This window comes from Trichoplax adhaerens, genomic scaffold (assembly GCF_000150275.1).
Source record: "Trichoplax adhaerens TRIADscaffold_9 genomic scaffold, whole genome shotgun sequence".
Lineage (NCBI taxonomy): Eukaryota > Metazoa > Placozoa > Uniplacotomia > Trichoplacea > Trichoplacidae > Trichoplax > Trichoplax adhaerens.
The window spans coordinates 2,673,684-2,693,675 of NW_002060951.1; the positions used below are offsets into that span (position 1 = coordinate 2,673,684).

The 19,992-nt window shown below is 32.0% G+C and overlaps 4 protein-coding genes across 4 annotated transcripts; 3 read left to right on the forward strand and 1 right to left on the reverse strand.

Moving 5' to 3' along the window:
• Positions 1–810: 810 nt before the first annotated feature.
• Positions 811–8,213, forward strand: TRIADDRAFT_28865 (uncharacterized protein; the record flags this gene model as incomplete). The annotated part of the gene is made up of 8 exons (XM_002114979.1): positions 811–862; positions 1,597–1,678; positions 3,101–3,185; positions 5,814–5,855; positions 6,248–6,340; positions 7,688–7,736; positions 7,885–7,967; positions 8,067–8,213. The coding sequence occupies 8 exons, from the start codon at positions 811–813 to the stop codon at positions 8,211–8,213; spliced, it is 633 nt and encodes a 210-aa protein (XP_002115015.1).
• Positions 8,214–12,017: 3,804 nt separating this feature from the next.
• On the reverse strand, positions 12,018–13,614 carry TRIADDRAFT_28473 (uncharacterized protein; the record flags this gene model as incomplete). Its single annotated transcript, XM_002115145.1, has 2 exons — positions 12,018–12,487; positions 13,014–13,614. 2 exons carry the CDS (start codon positions 13,612–13,614, stop codon positions 12,018–12,020), a joined length of 1,071 nt encoding a protein of 356 aa, XP_002115181.1.
• A 555-nt stretch (positions 13,615–14,169) lies between these two features.
• Positions 14,170–15,370, forward strand: TRIADDRAFT_28476 (uncharacterized protein; the record flags this gene model as incomplete). Its single annotated transcript, XM_002114980.1, has 2 exons — positions 14,170–14,671; positions 14,880–15,370. 2 exons carry the CDS (start codon positions 14,170–14,172, stop codon positions 15,368–15,370), a joined length of 993 nt encoding a protein of 330 aa, XP_002115016.1.
• A 1,961-nt stretch (positions 15,371–17,331) lies between these two features.
• Positions 17,332–19,180, forward strand: TRIADDRAFT_59096 (uncharacterized protein; the record flags this gene model as incomplete). The annotated part of the gene is made up of 2 exons (XM_002114981.1): positions 17,332–17,944; positions 18,711–19,180. The coding sequence occupies 2 exons, from the start codon at positions 17,332–17,334 to the stop codon at positions 19,178–19,180; spliced, it is 1,083 nt and encodes a 360-aa protein (XP_002115017.1).
• Between the last annotated feature and the right edge of the window lie 812 nt (positions 19,181–19,992).

Sequence of the window (19,992 nt, forward strand, 5' to 3'; positions counted from 1 at the left end):
AAATAATCAAGAAGAAAAACAATCAGATAAACCAGAAGAACAACAGCAAGTGCAAGACGAGCAGCAAACTTCGGCACCAAGTTCACCACCACCATCATCAACAACAGCGATGACTACGACCACGTCTACTAATTCGATTTCAAGTAGTACAGCGAATGCTAACGAATTGGCAGCGAACGCGTCAAGCAGTGAATTATCGCAGGATCCAGGGTAAGTCATAATACGTTTTCCTGGGCATGTCTTCAAATATTTTTTGTTTATTCAGGTCAGTAATTTTAATCGACAGTTTAGTTTGACACCTAATCTATGATAGCACTTTTATTCTTATCCAATTTTCATTCCTAACCGGAGTATCTTCAAATTAGATCAATTGCTGTCATAAAATTGTCAGTTTAAACTTGAACTGTTTTTTATACTATAATTTTATCTTCAAACAATCCTTATTTTACTCTACTATCGTAAACTTTTCACTCTAAGATCATTATTGGCATGGGATACTATTTTTTATATCAAATACTGGTACAATATCGATAGATCTAGCTAGATATTTCTCAGATGACTAACTTTATCGCTGCCTTTTCAAGATAATTAATGACCTGCCGTGTACTGTAACTCTGGGGGTTGATACACTACTAAAACTTTTATATCAACTAACTTAATCGGTTCCCGTATCATTTCTTTTTTCGGAGAACTCAATTTATCGCTCTAAGTTTGATACTATGGTTTAACATTTTACTAATTTAACAACAAATCCATTATAATCTAATTTTTTTTCTTTCCTATCCTTTACTTTGCTTTTGGTTGTCGCTCATGGTCAATAGCAAAATGTTTATAGGTGGTCTAAGTTGGATGACTAACACAGGTCAGTATCTATTTCCAGTGATTATAAGAAGCAGTAGGATACGAGTACAAGATAAACTATTCAAATTAATAAAACAATTAAATTCGATCCGCAATACTAGTAGTTTTACATGGAGTCGAATACATCAATGCTTTTACACTTCAATATTATTGCTATTACCTTATCATCAACTATTCCTTAGCAGCATAGTTTAACGACATTCCTGTTTTACGTTATGTGTCAATTATTATCTTCCTCCATTGTATCTTTACTAGTATTCTTATTCTCTTCTTTCCTTGTTATTGTCATACTATGGAAGTTGTTTCGGTTATAACAGTCCAACAAATCTAATTCAGTCTTGCAATAGCTTGTCGCCATAATATAAAATTAATTGTTGAAAAAGTTTTAATGATAGATGAAGCTGTTGCCATTAAGGAATATTAAGTCCGTACGCTTTACTATACACATCTAATCTCACCGCTTGTTTTTAGTTTAAAGCATTTTTTAAATCATTTCCTTCTTTAGATTGCTGCTAATCTTTAGATTTAATTGCATAATCTTCAATAGTATGGTACTCAGTAAGACTGCTACGGCAAAATATTTTTCTTTTGCAGTATAATAGCTAATACTAATTTGCAAAAAATCTATGTTACGACTCCTTACAAATTTAAAATCTGAATCTCTGTAGTTGTAACAACCACTTTATTCCCTTATCGCGCTTTAATAACGTTTCTTTATGTTTCAATTTCAACTAGAAAAATTACGGGAATACTTCGAGAAATACGGTGAAATCACTGAATGCGTTATCATGCATGATCCCATTACCAAACGCTCAAGGTTTGTTAGAATTTAGATCATAGAAGGTTAAATCATTCATACCTGATGGCCATATCACCGTTAATTGATTAATTATCAAAGTCTTGAGACTTTTTAATCTATCTTACCGCTTTTGATCGTGCCCGAAACGTCAAATAACTTACGGAATTTTTCGGAATTTTAGATTCAACAAACTTTGCTTTTCAGTATTACGATGCTAGGATCGCAATATTTGTATTATCCATAACGATCAATTTCATTTCTGTTTTTTAATGCGATGAATCTATGTATAGTCATATTTAAAATACGCTAAATTTTTAAGTTATGCCTTCGTAATAATAACTATTAGGTTATAATTCTCAAATATGGGTATCTAATTCCGACCCAGAGTTAGGAGAGGGGCTATAAATCGTGTAGCCTTTATTCGGTAGTGATAGTCGCCTTAAGAAATAACTAATGATGTCCAAATCCAATTGAATGTAAAATTTACACTCACTCAGTTATAAGATACCGTATTAGTAAGCTCTTTTACTTCTCTTTATCTCAGTCGTGTTTCATTTTAATAAATGTTCGAAAAAGTTACCAGTATTGCCAGTAAAACTCGGTAATGATAGGCCTTCAAACATGCCAATGCACTTTGTAATACAGTATCGCTCAACTTATGAATATCAATTCAGGATAGTTATTGATTGATAGGCGTCATTATTATTATGTGTGTATTATTACTACTCCCTTAATTTTCTAATGTTATTGATTTATGACCATATTTGCTCGACTTATTGCTAAAAGGCATATTTAATAGAGAGAATAGCATGACAGTAAATAGACCAATATCTTTAAATTCTATTCAAGAATAGAAAGAAATTGATGTTTAAGATCTATCATTTTGAAATACTTAAATTCACTCATTGACAGAGAAAAGCCTTTTGTATTTCTGCGCTATAATATTAAGATTAAATAATAAAAAATACTGTATGAACATTTTCAATGGAAGACTTAGCTAGCTTCACTGTGTTCGTTCAAATTATCTGTTAAGCCTTCGTACTTTAGATTATTTCACATGTTTCCTGATGTTAATTTTCCTATCTTAATGATTGTATACGAATTAAATCCTTTAGTAATTCTAATTTTTCGTTCGACACGATATTTAAAAACTAGACCTTATTACTCTTAGTTGTAAGGGTCTATTTGACTATATTTAGTTTTATCCACGAATACGCAATGCTGTGAGACTTCTGTTCTGCAGTATACATTCTTATGAAAAATCTTCGAGAATATGTTATGTAGCTTCTTTCCCATGATTTTTATATTGAATTTTGTGCTGTATTGCCATAAGATACGTTTAAAATACACTATGAATGATCATTCTATCAGATCTTCAGATTAGGTTAGTTTAACGATGATACTTTTTACTATACTGATATGAAATAATTTATTTGACAGGGGATTTGGCTTCGTTACTTTCACTGATGCCGATAATGTGGAAAAAGTTTTGCAAAGCGGGCCACATAAGTTGGATGATAAAAATGTAAGTACTTAATAAATAGCAACTACTACGTGATGTGTTGTTAAAGGTTACAGACGATGATCAGAATACTCAAATATCACATCAAAATATTCTGTAGTGAGTTGTTTTAGAATAGTTTATATTGCTTTTGGAATAATCTATATGACTTGCAGCGTGTGATCTTTTGTGCACCTATGCGTGTATATACTTATTTCGATATAATTTCTGCTTTGATTACTTTATAGTATGTCTAGTAATACTGCATGTCCTTGTTAGTAAAACACTAGTATAGTAGAATCGTTAGAAGCGCTATGCCTTAAAAATGTGCCGTATATCATCAGGACATTAATATTTCGTCCCGTTCCTACATATGTATTATTTAACGTTATTATGCTAAGGCAATTTCCTATACATTTTGCTAAACGGGCTCTACATAACGATCATAATTTTTTCAGCAAAGGGATTTTAGTTTAGAGGAAAAGACAGTTGCAGTTACGGTTTCAGCTACCAGCATTTTAAATATAATACTGTATTCTTTACTTACTTTATTATCCATTTTAATCACAATGATTTCTTTAATAGTATTCATACTACAACATGTAGCTAATTTATGGCAGATAATATTGACTACTTCTATTGCTATTACAACTACTGGAATTCAAATAGTACAATTTCCCATTTGCAATATCAATAGATGTAACGATACAAATAGAATGTAACTATAGCTAGCTAAAGTTAACTATTGTTATTGGCTTTCATTAATTTTTACTTTTTTTAGCGATTGAAATAGCCTTGAGAATAAATATGTCATTAATAGTTTATATATGAATACAATATGAGAATTAAATCTGAATTAAATAACATATGATGAAAATACCTTTCAATGAAGAATGCTTTTAGAAAACTGCAAGTCCATATTGATAGTAAACGTATTAAAAGTAAAGGCATAAATTGACAAGAGCTAAATTTCCATAGTTTATACGTAAACAGATATTTAGTCATTAAAAAATGCATTCTAATTAAAGGATCAATAACTGTGTATTTAATCTATCTCATGAATGTACATTCAGAAATTAAAACATATGATAGATTGATAAGATTCTGCTAGAATGATAGAACATGAAATTGGAATGGATAGATTGTAGTGATCTTGAGAGTACATCGCTATCCATTAAAAGTTTACAATCAAAGTTATTTCAGTTTTCATAAATAGTAATTTCAAATTATCGTTAAATTACTAATTATGCTCTTTATTTTTTACCTTAAACTTACGTCGTACACTTGATCAATTAAAGGGACTACTGATTAAAATATTTCTAGACAGATATTTGATAGATAAATCATATTCACTATTCCTTTCAATACTTTTTATTTCATGTAATCTTCCACCTCTTAAGATACTTATATGTGATAGGTTATTTGATCTTTCACATTTACCTATTGAATGAGAAGTTAATCAATTTAAGTTTTACCTAAAGAGATTTAGTAATATACTTCCCATCAATCAATTTATTATGACTTTAAGACCGAAAATGGACAGTTACACTCAGTTTGAACCCTACTACATTATAAATGGAGGTGTATATCTCGAAATAAGATCAGTAGCAGCAAATGAAAAGGCAAAAAAATCATAGCGTACTTACTATTATAGCTAATATCGCCTCTGTTGCAAAATGAAGTTGGATTATTAACATGTACTGTAGTTAATAAGTTTGACAGATATTTTACATTAACTTAGCCTTACTGCATTGTAGGGCTCATTATAATTTATACTTACGTAACTTAATTACAGGCAATATAGTATAAACTGAACCATTTCTTGAAAGGTAATTATTTTCATACTATGAGCATGAGTGACTTAGTCAATTCTATGCGGTAACAAAAATCATTTTATTAGTTATATAATGGATAAATAGAAATCTATTTGTATTCATACTTATTCTTGCTGCTATAAATTGAATTATAGATGACTATATAGTTATTTAAAGAATATTTTAAGATTCTTTGTCGAAGTAGATCCTTTCAATTATTTTTAAATACATGGTATTTATAGTAAAAAATCACTGAATAGCTGCAACTTTACTCTGATTAAAGAAACTAAATAATCTGAAGAGTTATTCTTTATTCAATCAGGTTGCATCTGCTATTTAATTTTACCTCTAACTTTTATATAAAATCGAATCTTACCTTATATATCAATAACTCGAATATTATCTAATTACATTTTATAGTTCTAAAGTAAGAAATTTATACATTAGTTGAAGGATTTTATAATATTATTTATAGTATTTGTATACCGTAATCTAGTTAGTTACCTATTCGGGAACTTATTATTGCTAATTAAATATGAAACAGCTAGCTAATATTGTATTATATAAGATATGATAAATATATCCTAAATTCTAAAATGACTAAAAAATCAGCATTGTCTATTAATAAATTTATATGTCAATGTTGCGATAATATCAGATTTATCGAAATGTAATGACAAAATGATACTCTATATGTCACTATCACTTCGAGATCAATTTTTTTATGATAGCAACATAATCTCAGCTGACATATTGATGACATATCATAAATCTATTTAGTTAAATGTAAAAAAATCATAGTAATTTTGTAATACTGAAATTATAATTATCATTCTAGATTGATGCTAAGGTAGCTTATCCTAAAAAACAAAGGCAGAAGGTGAGTGATGATCTGTGAAAACGTTTTATACATTGCCAATTTGAATTTTTAATGGCTAAGTGATTTATCAAGTATTCTAATACTGACAAATTAATGCTAATCATCGATAAATGATTTCACATAAACTCCTAATTCAAATAGTAAAACTTAGACATTCAACTCGTGAATTATAACCTAGATTACAAAAAAGTGAAAATATTTTTGTTGCACATCGTAATTGTCTTAGTCCAAAATATCGTTGAAATTCGTAGCTTACTTTGTGGCTTTAGCCAGCGCTCAATATCAGTGATAGTCACCCTAACTGATATGATCTATATAATTTTTCAAAGTGTAGAGATAACGTAGGATTATAAAAGTTAAGATAGTTCTGTTATTACTCATTCTATTATCAGCTGGTGACTAGAACGAAGAAGGTGTTCGTTGGCGGAATTGCTACCAATACCACGACAGAAGATATTACAAAGTATTTTGAAACTTTTGGCCAGGTAAATTAAAAGATTTATGCTCAGCAACTTGATGTCTTAATATGTTTTTTTCTATTTTATTGAAAGGAGGATATCGTCTAATGAGTTAGTTGTTATAACTTGAATTTATATTAAATTTACTTAGAGTTTGCAATTCACTTTTCATTTGCTCCAATAATAATAGTGTTTTATCATTGAATACTTTTTCTCGACTATAAAAAACGAGTATCAAATGATGATATTTAATATAAATTTTACGGGATATTCGAGGGGCTGGGATAAGTATACTATATCCAATTATATTTGATATTGTAAAGCATAATTGATATGTCATTAAATCGCATATACGATAATATTCGATCTTTCTGCTCGTTATAGCGCTATAATCACTACCACAGTACATAATAACATGCAATGTATGTATGCAAATACGTAGTAATGACTCATTTTCTATCTTCTAGTATTAATTACTACTGATATTTAGATAATTTATAAGATAAATAGTGTTCAGTTGATTTACTAATATGAAATTAGCCATCTGTTTAGTTCTGCTTTTAACTTTGTTTCGGTATTTTCAGAAAGTGGTACATCATTTAGTAAGCAATCCATTCGTACTTTATCCAATTTACTCTATCAAAGTATATCTAAAGTGAAAAATAAATTACAGAGTAAAATAATCGACTTCATTTTATGCTGGAATAAAAAACTCCCTAAATCAACTGGTTGGTATTAGACAAATGGTACATAAAAAATAAGATTGTAATCTTAGACACTCATGTGACAATACCAACGTTATGAATACAGCAATATTGACTTGCAAAGTGTCATACAGCTACGAATTAAGATTTTCTGTAAATTATAAACCAAGAAAGTAACTTATTATCCGTTATTTCTGGATAATTCAACGTCCATGCTTTCAGTCATATACTTCGTAGGTTCCTGTGGTGTGATCAATGAATAATTTTATTCCACAGTTTAATAATAATGAATATTTAGCGCTGAACCGATTTGAACTAAAACAAATAGTAATATATCCCTGGGATTTTGTAGATATTTGAATTCAGGATAAAATAAAATTTTATCTGTATAGTGACTTATTACAAAATTTTTAATATAATACTATTGAGATTTCGTTTAATTTATCCGCGTAATGTAATAGAGTTATTAATCAACAATTTCACAAATGTGCCTGTATAGTTAGGATTGCTTTTATTTTGATTGACAAAGAACATATCTATGGCTATTTCTATGACCCATATATTCAACTTGAAATAAAATAATTATGAGCTCAATAATACGTCAGTAATAATAAATTTAATTCCTTTCTAAATGCTAAATACTCCTTTCTTGATCATGGATAAACAATAGATAGAGGATGCTATGCTGATGTTCGACAAATCAACTCAAAGACATCGAGGTACGGTTTGAAGTCAATGAGTTACTAAAAGAACTTATTATAATCGTTTGCTCGTATAAAGGGCAGTGGAGATTTCCATTAGGTCTAAATTTACACAAGATTTAATCGAATTTTCGTTACTTTTTTTACGGCCAAATCAATCATTAAGGCTTCGGATTCGTAATATTTGAATCGGAAGATTCTGCTGATAAGGCTTGCGAAGTTCATTTCCACGAAATCAACAATAAAAAAGTAAAATAGCACAACTAAACTGTTTAGAAATTTTACTTGACTCAATAATTATAATGCATAATTTTATCAATGATGCTCCAACTAAATTTAATTTCATAGGTTGAAGTCAAGAAAGCACAACCTAAAGAAGTCATGCATTCCCAGACTAGTGGAACAAAGGGTCATCTCAAAACTAATCACAATCGTGGAATTCGTAAGTTATCATGTAGTTCTTATACCATATCTGTACCGTATGTAGAAATTTAATATCAGCCTGTTATGTAACAGCTATAGTCTTTAAAGATAATTTATTAACAAAACTCTATAATTAAAATAGCAAATTACGCTTCTTATGGTGGGTTTGGTCGTGGTTACCCAGGTTTTGGCCCTGGATTTGCAGGATTCCCGTTTGCTGGTTGGACTAGTTTTATCTTTGCCAATTTAGAGGTGATTATTTCCTAACGATCATCATTGGATGTTAATTGTTTGCATAGGCTATAACGCTGCAGCTGTTGCTGCTTACAACGGTCGAGGCCGAGGTGGAAGGGGCAGACCTTTTATGAATCCATTTGGTCCTGGAACTCATGGTACAGCAGTAACGCAATAATTTCTCTACGAAGATGATAGATTGACAAGATTGATATGCTTATACGTCTATAGTATATAAATATATAACGGTAGAAATATCTTAATGTAACTATTACGATCACAGGCTTTCCTGGCTATCCGGGGGGATTCGTAGGTACAGATCAACGAAGAACTTCTGCTAACGCATATTATCACGAATATCCTATTGGTGGTAGTAATATGAGAGGTGGTCCACGCAATGATGCCAGCCCTATCCATCAGGCTGATTATGGTACTGAAATATTAATTTGACGCCACACTAATAATTTTTGTAAATACCTTTATTCTAAAAGATATCACTGATTAGATTTGAGATTATTTTTAAAATGCCTCTTTTACCTACGATAGGATTAATGAATAGTTATGGAGCACCACAAGGATATGGACCACCAACTTCACCTGGAGCACGAGGCTACGGACAAACTACTAGTCCTGGACCAGTGGTTGAAGCCAATAATTCATATGGTCAAGCTTCAAATAAGTCGCAACCGGCTGGTAATGGATCTATTACATATAATCCAATGCCTTCAGCTTCGAATCAGCAACCTGGAGCTGGCTATCATCCTTCAACATTGACAGTAAGTACACACCTAGATAATATTGTTAACGTTGATTAATGGACTTGTTTCAGTTACACTACGGTACAGGACGGTAACTACTGTATAGCTATTACTGATTATTATATCCATTGATTTTGTCTATTTACAGAGAGGATAAAGCTATAGTAAAATATTTCAAATTACGGTTATTGCAACACTCCAAGATGACCGTTGATAATACAATTGAAGAAGCAAAAATAGTAACAGAGTAAATACTCAATTTTAAAAGAAATTTTCCTCCTTTGTAAAGAAACAACATTAGAAGGTTTTGTGTAATAAGTTTTGGGCGGCAAATATGAACGAGCAAGTAATCAATCACTTGAGATCCCAATTTAGTTGTGTTAGTGGCTTCCAATTTCATCTATATTTCTCTATTAGACATTAATTTGTTGGCTTAAACGTTTAGATCGGATCGTATTTGGTATAAAACTCTATTTTGTGAGGTTAACATGATTATTTCATTGTATGGAGTTGATACGTGTACAATGATAATTAATTCTACTGATTTTTGGTACTTTTTTGTCGCGCACTTATAGAGTAAAAGTAGATGTAAAATAATTAGCTTATAAACTACCGTGATTGATTATTGTAATTTTTACTCAGCCAGTTACTAGATAAATGCCTTTTTTTTTAACATGATAGCAGCATGGATTAATTACTACAGTAATTACTTTTCCTATCCCAATTATTATTTGTCTAATGTGTCTTACAGAATCAACTTGTCGCCCCTTACTTAAAAATTTTATTAATCAGCAACTTGGATTATCTTGCTTTGATTTTTCTTCTTTCAGCCAACAATAATTTTCCATATATCTTCTGCACATTTCCTATGTTCTTTTAACCAATACAAGATATCGTCATTTTCGATGATTCTGTTTGCAATAGTTGAATGATCTTAAAAGCATGACAAATATAAGATTGCATCAATAACAACAGCTAATGCTTGTACGAGTATGGCATATTCTGATGGAAATATGTCGTATGTGACAATATTGATTGGACCGGAATCTTATTTACGATCATGTCTTGAATCAGTCCAATTTATCGTATTATTCGTTAATTGGCAGTTTATTTTTTAACTGTGGTTGAAGAATTATTTCATCAAAAAAATTAATTCAATTCTGCGTTTGTCATTTGGAATGGAGTAATTTGCAATCAGTGTTCTATCATTTTCCATAAAGCTTATTAAAATCATAAATTGTACGAAATTTTCACGTTCTTGCATGACTGCTTACAAACTGAAACCAAGGCTTCGATATGGTATCGTACTTATTTCTGTTGATTAGCACAAGTAACAGGACCGATAATTGTTTTATGGCTGGCATTACTGCTTTATAGCGCTTATAACGGTTCTTTAAGTACACTAATAGAGCAGTTAAAAGGCATCAGTTTTCACATTTATTTCGTAATGTTTAAGGTCATGTCATCCTCTTGCTGCATCTGTAACTCTGCAGCTATACAGTATCATGAAAGTATGTATCCTAGGAGTACCTATTGAAATTTTATTATTATTTCGGTAGATTAATTATTAATTTGATTCAGCCATTGTTAGTGAAAGTTAGCAATATGATTGATTGTAACGAATTATGCTTAGCAGTATAAAAATACAGTTATATATTCACGCTCCATAAAGTGCATTGTTATGATAGTTGAGATGATATTATGCATGTAGAATTTACATCTTCTCGGCCTTTCATTGGAAGATATTAATAGGTACAAATGACAAACCTACATCCATAAACTTCTTAAATTGTCCCCTGACAATAAGCAGTGTGGTGTTATCACAATCAGAAATTTTTGAGATCTTTTGCCTCGGTGTTGAGTTTACTGAGTCGGGAATATTGATTATTATAAGTTAATCAATTACTTATTATTGATCAAACAAACAACTGCATTACTTCATACCTAAAGTCGATCTTTACTATTTAACCGGATTTTCTTAAAATATGATCCGAACAATGAATTAGATTTAACTACTAGATGATTTATTTTACCGATTTCTTAGCGCAGTTTTCGACAATTAACCTAAAGGTAAGCTCCTTCAGTCCAATAAACGATAAATAGCCGCACCCAGTAATACAGTGCACTCTTACTTTCGTGTAGGGCCACATAGGCCTACTTTATAGCAAGAGGTGATCTTATTTGAAATTAATAATTTGTAATTAATTGATCACTACTTTTCGTGGTTAATGACTAGTAAGGTATTTATTATTACTAATGTTTGTAACTTTTTCATCAACTACAAATATAAGGCCATACGCGTATCGTTTTGATAAAATCTATCTATAAAGTGAGTAACGATTCCAGATAAATAAATTTCAAGAATGATGCTTCCTTGGTATGAAGTAACAGTACTGTGTAAAGTCTAGTGGTGATATTAATATATTAATCTTGCGTAATATCGCCTTTGAAATCGATATACTTTCTTTTATTGAAGATATTCGCACGTATGTACAATTACATCAACTGTGATTTTATTCAAAAAAAAGAACTTAAAGTGTAATAAGCAAGTGTGAGATGTCTTTATTTTGTCACTGGAGCGTATTCGAAGTGTATGCTTTTTGTAATAAGAAAATAGATAAATTAACCACAATGGGTATCACTGCGAAATGTACTGAATCGAACTTGTACGTAAATTAGCTGTCAAAGACGCTCTTCTTTATCTAATCTACTATATAACTCTTTTAATACAAAAGAATCAGACAACATTAGCTCAGTGATGACAAAGTCTATCATTTAGTGATTATTGTATCAATATTTTACGCAATATTAGATTTACTAATATGCACTTAAAGTTAATTTAGAGTAATATTTAAGGCACAAGACTGGTACTGAAAGTACTGACTCATAAAGTCGAATTCCACATCATTTCCTTAAATTTTTTCAAGTTAATTTGGGTTATTACTTGGATAAGTGATCGATTTGAACGATTATCCCAGTCAATAACAACCTGGCCTTTGGTTAATCTTCCATCTGTTTCAACACTGGCCGCAACTTCTACATAGTCCTTTACTATTGTTGGATCTAACACAGTTGCTACCGCGACGGCATCACTTGATGTATATCCTTTAGGAGATTCGTTTCTCCAATTGTCTAGGACATTAGCCAGTATATTGCGAGTAAATTGACTTTTTTTGGTCCCTTGACAAAACCATTTCTTTGTAACCCAATCCCAGGGTAGATAGCTAGCTAAAGCACTTTCCCAAGGTACAATACGGGTGGTGCAGACATCAGGAAATGTTTCTAGGACAACGTTTGCAGCTTCCGGATCGGCATAAAAGTTGAATTCAGCGGCTGTGGTAATGTTACCCTTACCTAAAAGAAATACTGTAGATAAGTACTAACAAGATTTTTTTTGGTGTTAGATCATTTAATTTAATAATGTAACATCACGGTCATATTTACTTAACTTTACTCCGACTGTCCATGCAAGAACAGTCGAAGCACATAGTAATCACTATGTACTTTGCTATCCGAAAGTTGGAAACGCAAATAAACACGCCGTACGTACAATAGCGATTGTGATGATACTGTATTGCACACCCGTATACGAGCTCGTACATGTACAATAATTTAGTATTAATTAATAGATTGATAATTGACAGCCCTAACATATTGTAGACATAATATAATGTATTGGATTTGACAATACAGTACAGTATATTGGAGCTACCATTGGGCATTGGCAGATATTATTTCTAACAAGGGTAATCCACGCATTAGTCTTAAGGCAGAAACAATTCATGATCAGTAGGTCCAAAACGTCATTAGGGTTTCTTAATTGCAGTAATGATCACGAAATATTCAATTTCAAGGGGCTGACGTTATATTAATAGCATACCTTGATAATTTCCTCCCATTATGGTCAAGTCTTTGACTTTACTCGGAAATGTGGGATCAAGTCTGCATGCTAAGGCAAGGTTAGTCAGTGGTCCAATCATAATCAAACTTACTTTATTCCTATTCTGATTAATTAAATTGATCATAGCATGGACAGCATGGTCTTCTCGTAGTACTTTGTCTTTCCATTCTGGGTTATCATTCCTTTTTTTGATATCACCTAATCCGTCGGTCCCGTGAAAAGGAGGCGCATGGACGTGTTGTGTAACCAATGGATGATCAGCTCCTGCGAAGACTGGAATATCGTCGCGCTCGCAAATTTCCAGAACGTAGGCTACATTCTTTACAACTTGGTCGACTCTGATATTACCGTTAACACATGTTATACCCAACAATTTCGATGTACGAAATGCGGATAATGCAAGTATAATTGCATTTGCATCATCAATACCACAATCGACATCCATGAGTAAAAGATTTTCACTTTGTTTATTCTCTGCAATATTCGAATATTTAGCGTGGGCCAATGTTGACAATGTCTGCTGAACATTACAATATCGGCTAACAACTCTTTTGCTTAGAAGATTACCAAAACATCGCATAAAAGACATCCTGAGATCTACTGTACATTAATAGTCGATTATATTATGTAATTTTTTATGGTTATTAACCTCATAAGAGATGTAGGTAGTGAGGCGACGGGTCCGCTAGTGTTATACAGTGTACTGTATAGCTTAACAATAATATAAACGTTTAGTTGAGGGATAAACGTTATTAATCCATTCTAAATTTGACACCGTAGTGTACAGTACAGTACAGTACAGGTGATGCAGCACCTGAATGTACTGTACAGGAGGCCCAGCCATAATAAGCCCGACTACTCAGATACTCAGCGTAAATAGCTTAAACGATGATACATTATTCTAAGAGTCTTTAAGCTATTTACGCTGAGTATCTGAGTAGTCGGGGTTATTATGGCTGGGCCTAATGTACTGTACACTGTACAGTACAGTACAGTACATAGCGAGAGCTAGTGGACACTGTACAGTGTACAGTACTGTACTGTACTGTATACTGTATACTGTAGGCTTTGTATTGTACAGTACTGTACTGTGATTGAATTTTAGAAGGAGCAGTTTGGCATTTGAACTAAAAAGATGTCAGAAATTGAAACATTGATTGCTGGAAAAACTTTGCTCTTGGATACCGATGCCGGTATTGATGATGCTCATGCTCTAATGGTTGCATTAACTCATGATAATTGCCGTGAGATTGTTGGTATTACATGTACTTACGGCAACTGTTTAGTCGATCAAGTTGTTAAAAATGTTAGCTATATTTTAGAGTGGTATGATCGAAAGATTCCAGTATATAAAGGAGCACAAGCATCCCTAATGCGGACATACGAAGATTTAGCTTTTCATGGCCTTGATGGTCTTGGCGATATTGAATATCGTTGTGATAACAAGGAATGGATAGATAGTTTGTTGCAATCAGAGCATGCCGCAATAGCTATGATTAATTTAAGTAAAAAATACGAAAAAGAAATCACTTTAGTAGCTATTGGACCATTGACGAATCTTGCATTAGCATGCAGGATTGATGGGAATTTCCCTTCAAGACTGAAGGAATTGATTGTTATGGGAGGTAGCCATACAGGTAGGAGATATTGTGCATGCCCACAGTACTATAACATTTATACCCCAGAATAACTCTGAGTAGATCGTCATATGTTTGGTTAGCTAACCTAACTTAGATAATATAATTATTCCTGCAACTTTCTCCGGTTAATGGACTAATAATTATAATTAATATACTGTAGTCATAATTAATTAATTTGAAAACTTTGTTCTGACTTAAATTTTAGCTATGGGTAACGCTACATCAACGGGAGAATTTAACTTTGTCGTCGATCCGGAGGCGGCTGCCATAGTTTTAGATGAATTTCCAAAATCCTGTCCCGTTAAGATTGTACCTTTAGAAGTTACTCATGCTTGTAGCATCGAATGGGATTGGATGTACGACACATGGCTTAAACAAGATTCCCCAAAAGCTACATTGAATCGAGATATGACGAAAAACCTACTGAAAAAAATTAAATCTGGGATACCGGAGGGTTATCCAGCCTGGGATGTGCTAGCTGTTGCTACGGCCTTGCAACCAAATTTTATTCGTGATAGTTTCAAGACCTTTATGACCGTGGAACTTCATGGCAGCAGGACGAGAGGACAAGCTGTTATAGATCGAAGGATGAAATGTGATTACCCAGTTGAAGTAATTACAAAAATTGATAGGGAATTGCTACGAGAAATGTTATATAAATCGACCATGTCAATGGAAAGTCATGTTAGCTCATAGTAATGACTTGACTAATTAATGAAGAGCCACGCTAAAATATTTTTGATCATACAATACACAATCGAACCCATCTTACACCTGTCAATGTGAAGTAAAATAGATCTTCGGATGATAATTAACATTACCTCATTTACCTGCGGCAAACTTCTCGATTTGTAAATACCTATTCTTTTAAGTGTAAAATTTCGTAAATAAGATGCACTCTCGTAGGCGTAAGGATGACTCCTCTTTTATGTACGTTTATAAAATATGTGTAATTTTGGAGTTACAATCTTGTAATCATCATTAGGGACAGTTCCTGTAACAATTTGACTTGTCTTATAACTTTTAGTAATTCTTAGATTGTTATCTTGATAACATGTAATAAAATTAAAAATCTTAGTTTATACTCCATTGCACATTTTAACTAATTTAATACCTGCTGTAATAATATCTTCTTTAAGTAGCGTAAAGTAGTTTAAGCTAGACGATGATAGAAGGTATAAAGGATTTTATTGAGATATAGTTATAGGCTAACAATGATATGGTTGTTATAGATAAGGTATTTGAGATAGCAGGAACGTAGGAACTGACTAACGAGTTAGCTTACAAGGGTATTTATAGGTTTTAGATGAGATTGAGATAATGTCTTTATATGTATAGCATGTCGTCTATATGTCGTCATCATGTCCGTGTGTTATGAATGTAATGCAATACAGTACTTAAATGGTATATGATAAGTATTCGTATATTAGGATATTACTATACTAGGCATCTTCTATATAAGATCACAATGTTACACCTGTATTATGTATTCAGTTTTGCTTATATTATTGTTACTAGTGCAAACTCCCGTCGCTTTGCTGACGGTTTACGATAATGTGCTCATTTAACAGATAGTATTACCATTTGTCGTAGACCTGTCAGAGGTTCAGTAACTTTATACCGTATAGTATTACCATTTGATAGACCAGTCAGAGGTTCAGTAACTTTATACCGTGTAAACAACCTGCTATCTGAGTTTATTCGACCGAAGATAGTCTATGATGCTACAATTTATAACGGAACACTCCCCACGTCCTTCAATTCATGAATGTGTGATTTAGCGGAGTTTTGATTGACCTTCGGTCGATTACCTTCTTACAAAGTGCTCTTATATGGAGATAAACTTAGGGTTACGGAAGGTGCATAATAAGCAATTGCGGTAAATTGCAGCTATCCCTAATGATGGTCACAGGACTGTGTAACTACCAGCTACTGTATTCATCAAGTGCGGTACTGTCGTTACAAGATTGTACTGTACATATTTTGTTAATGTTTTTAAACTTTTCAAGTGAAACGAAGTATTGTAGATGAAGATAATCGATTTCTTATAATTATAAATAAATATGATATCTAATTGGTGAACCTTTTCAATCTGTTGGATACCAGATGCATTAAGTATGATATTTTAAATTGTTATATAAGATGGATTTTCAACAATTTAAGCCTGTTGCATTTGCAATGAATTTATTACGGTTTCGGTCTATTCGGATTTACTGTACTGTAGCGCTTTCCATAACTTTTGCTGTTAAAATCGACAGACTACGAGACCATTACATAACGTAATGGCTTAGTTGTTAGTTGAATGGGAGTCGATGTGATAAATCATATGGTTTGATAATAATAATAATAAAAATCAGAATAAGTTCTTATTATCTAGTATTCACCTTAAATATTGTCAACTTTTTAGATACTGCTAGTAGTACTATGTGTTCCACATTTATTAGTTTCATAACTGAAACAGCTGTTTTTATTACACTTTTATCCAATGAATTCCTCTAAATAGTATAACGGTACGGTAATTTCATTAATCAATTAATTTTTCTTGTAGCAACTGCTTTTGCGTTTCTATTTCTATTACTTGTAGAACTTTAGTGTTCGCAGATAATGCAAACTGTCCCAGTGCATCTTGTCTATTGAATTTTAGAATAAAAGCGAGAATGGGTTGTCATCTTTCAAAAAAAGTCTACCGTTATCATAATGTTTCGAGTGACCCTGGTATTAAAACGTATTCACGATATGAACATCCGAAAGAAGAATTATTACCTAGTATGCTTAAATCGGATAAAAAATGGCTAATTATTGATACAGACGCTGGTATTGATAGCGCTTTAGCGATCTTGTTGGCTCTACATCATGATGATGTGGGTAATATTCTAGCTATCACGTGCGTCAACGGAATTGTAACAGTAGATCAAGCAGTCAAAAATGTCGTATATGTTCTTAATATTTGTGATTGTGATACTATTCCAATATATAAAGGATCAGATCGACCTCTTGTTGGAGATGGATTGGCAAACGAACCCTGTTATAATGGTCAAGATGGTTTAGGTGATATTCATGATCGTTTTGATTCTAGATTGTTTTATAATAAAATCGTCAGGTCGGAGAATGCAATTAATATCATGGTTTCACTTGCCAGCCGGTATGAAGGAAAAATTAGTTTGATTGCCTTAGGTCCATTGACTAACTTAGCTTTAGCCTGCAAAGTAAATCGAAATTTTCCTCGGCAGTTAAGAGATTTAACAATATTAGGTGGAAGGTACTGTCCAGGTACGTATCGAAACACATGCAACATATAGTTTTTCTTAGAATAGAGGGCGCGACGTCTCTAGAGTTTTAGTCTGATTTCCTATAGTATATACTGTAGGTACAATACATAAATTAGCATTAATACGTTTTATATATTACTGTGTTCCATATAATATATCTTAAATTTTAAAACAGATATCTTAAAAATGTACTATATTAGCCACGCTAGTTTCTATGTACACACCTCGTGTGCTCCATCGTACTTAACAAAATTGCCTTTCATCATCAATACAGAATATCCTAGATTAACTTTATTGTTAATATATCTTGATATATAAATGATAATTCAAAATCTATTTCTTATATTTATATCGTAATAAATTCGTTCCGTGTATCTCATCTCAATTTCATGTACGTTATAGTTCTTTACTTTCTGTAAATCTTCCAATACAATTTCCTGCTTTCTATATAATAGAATCTCACTCTAAAGTTCGTATACTGTGTGAACTTTCATCTTATACTACAGCATTTATATTATTGTCCTATTTACTACTTGTAACTATTTTTCTTTGCACATGATTTATTTACTAGCTAATTTTCTTATTACAAAATTGACTTATCACAGTTTGTATGAGGCTATTTACTACAGGTGTATATTCATATACTCTATTTCTGTAGCATTCTTTCATGTGATTATAGGTAATACTACATGCTAGTGTGATCAATGCTGAGTCATCTAACGATTTGTGCTTGAAAAACAATTATAAAATCAATTTGTAATTGATAGGTCTGGAAGATGCGCTAAACAGTAAAGAATCAAACTTTCTGATAGATCCAGAAGCCGCTCACATAGTGCTAAAAGAATATCCCCTTATGTGCCCTACGCGTATCATTAATGGAGAAACAGTAGTCCATCATCCAATAAATTTCCAGTGGACAAATGATGTTTGGTTGAAGAATGATACCAAAAAAAGTGGTTTTGTTGAACAAATTGTTAGTAAAGCCTTACAATTCTATCGACGGAGAGATACTAACGGATATTATGTCTTTGATCCAACAGCAACGGCTGTTGCTATTGATCCACATATCGTCATTGGTGCTACTCAAATCAAAGTGGAAGTTAATTTGAGAGATCCTGATTGTCGAGGTCATATAGAAATTAAGTTGCAAGGCTCTGAGGAAGATGGAAATTTACTTCTTGTTCAAAACATTAACGTTGATGTGCTGAAAGACATGCTCTGGAACACAGTTAAATGATAATAATAAGCCTTATTTTACAGACTTATTTGTCTGTCTCAAACACGGTATTATTCCTAAGTAATATTTAGCATAAGTTTATTTGTTACTCGTAGTGGTATTTAATTATTACTGCAAAAGGTATAAAACACAGATTTAAGTTATTACGAATTATTAAATCGATATAATTTGTCATGGATAGAAGCAGATACATATTTGCATATAGTAGACAGGAAAATATTTTTAGTTCCCTTAGCTTAAAGTAAGCAGGGTTTCTAAAAATACCGGTAGCACGTGCAAAATCCGTTAGCGTAAGGATGATTACTAGTGATAACTCAAATATTTCTAAAGTAATACTAAGGATATACGTAGTAATGCACCAATATTAGATGTTACAAATTATGATTAAGTAAGTGCAAGTTAATACAGTCACTGTAAAATCAATTCGAAATGCAGTAATACTAGTTGAGTCTGCATAAGAGAAAGGAATTTAGCCATATTAATGTCCCTAACTATCGAGAAATTATATATTTATCATCTATTTAAAGTTATTAATAGTAATTTGATATATGTACTACAGTATATCATTAATTAGCCAGTCATAAAATTGCTATCACGCAATCATTTACCTCGATTCTTTATTAATAAACTTAAAAAATTAATAACCAAAACATGAACAAATTTTAAAGCAGTTATCGCCTTAGGAGAATATTAATCACGGTAGTCAACTCGGCGATTATACAACACTTTATGCAATAGATAAAATAATATTGCTCGTCTCTAGAAACGCTCTTATAGCAAACTAATTTATGTATACAAAGATATTTAGCTGT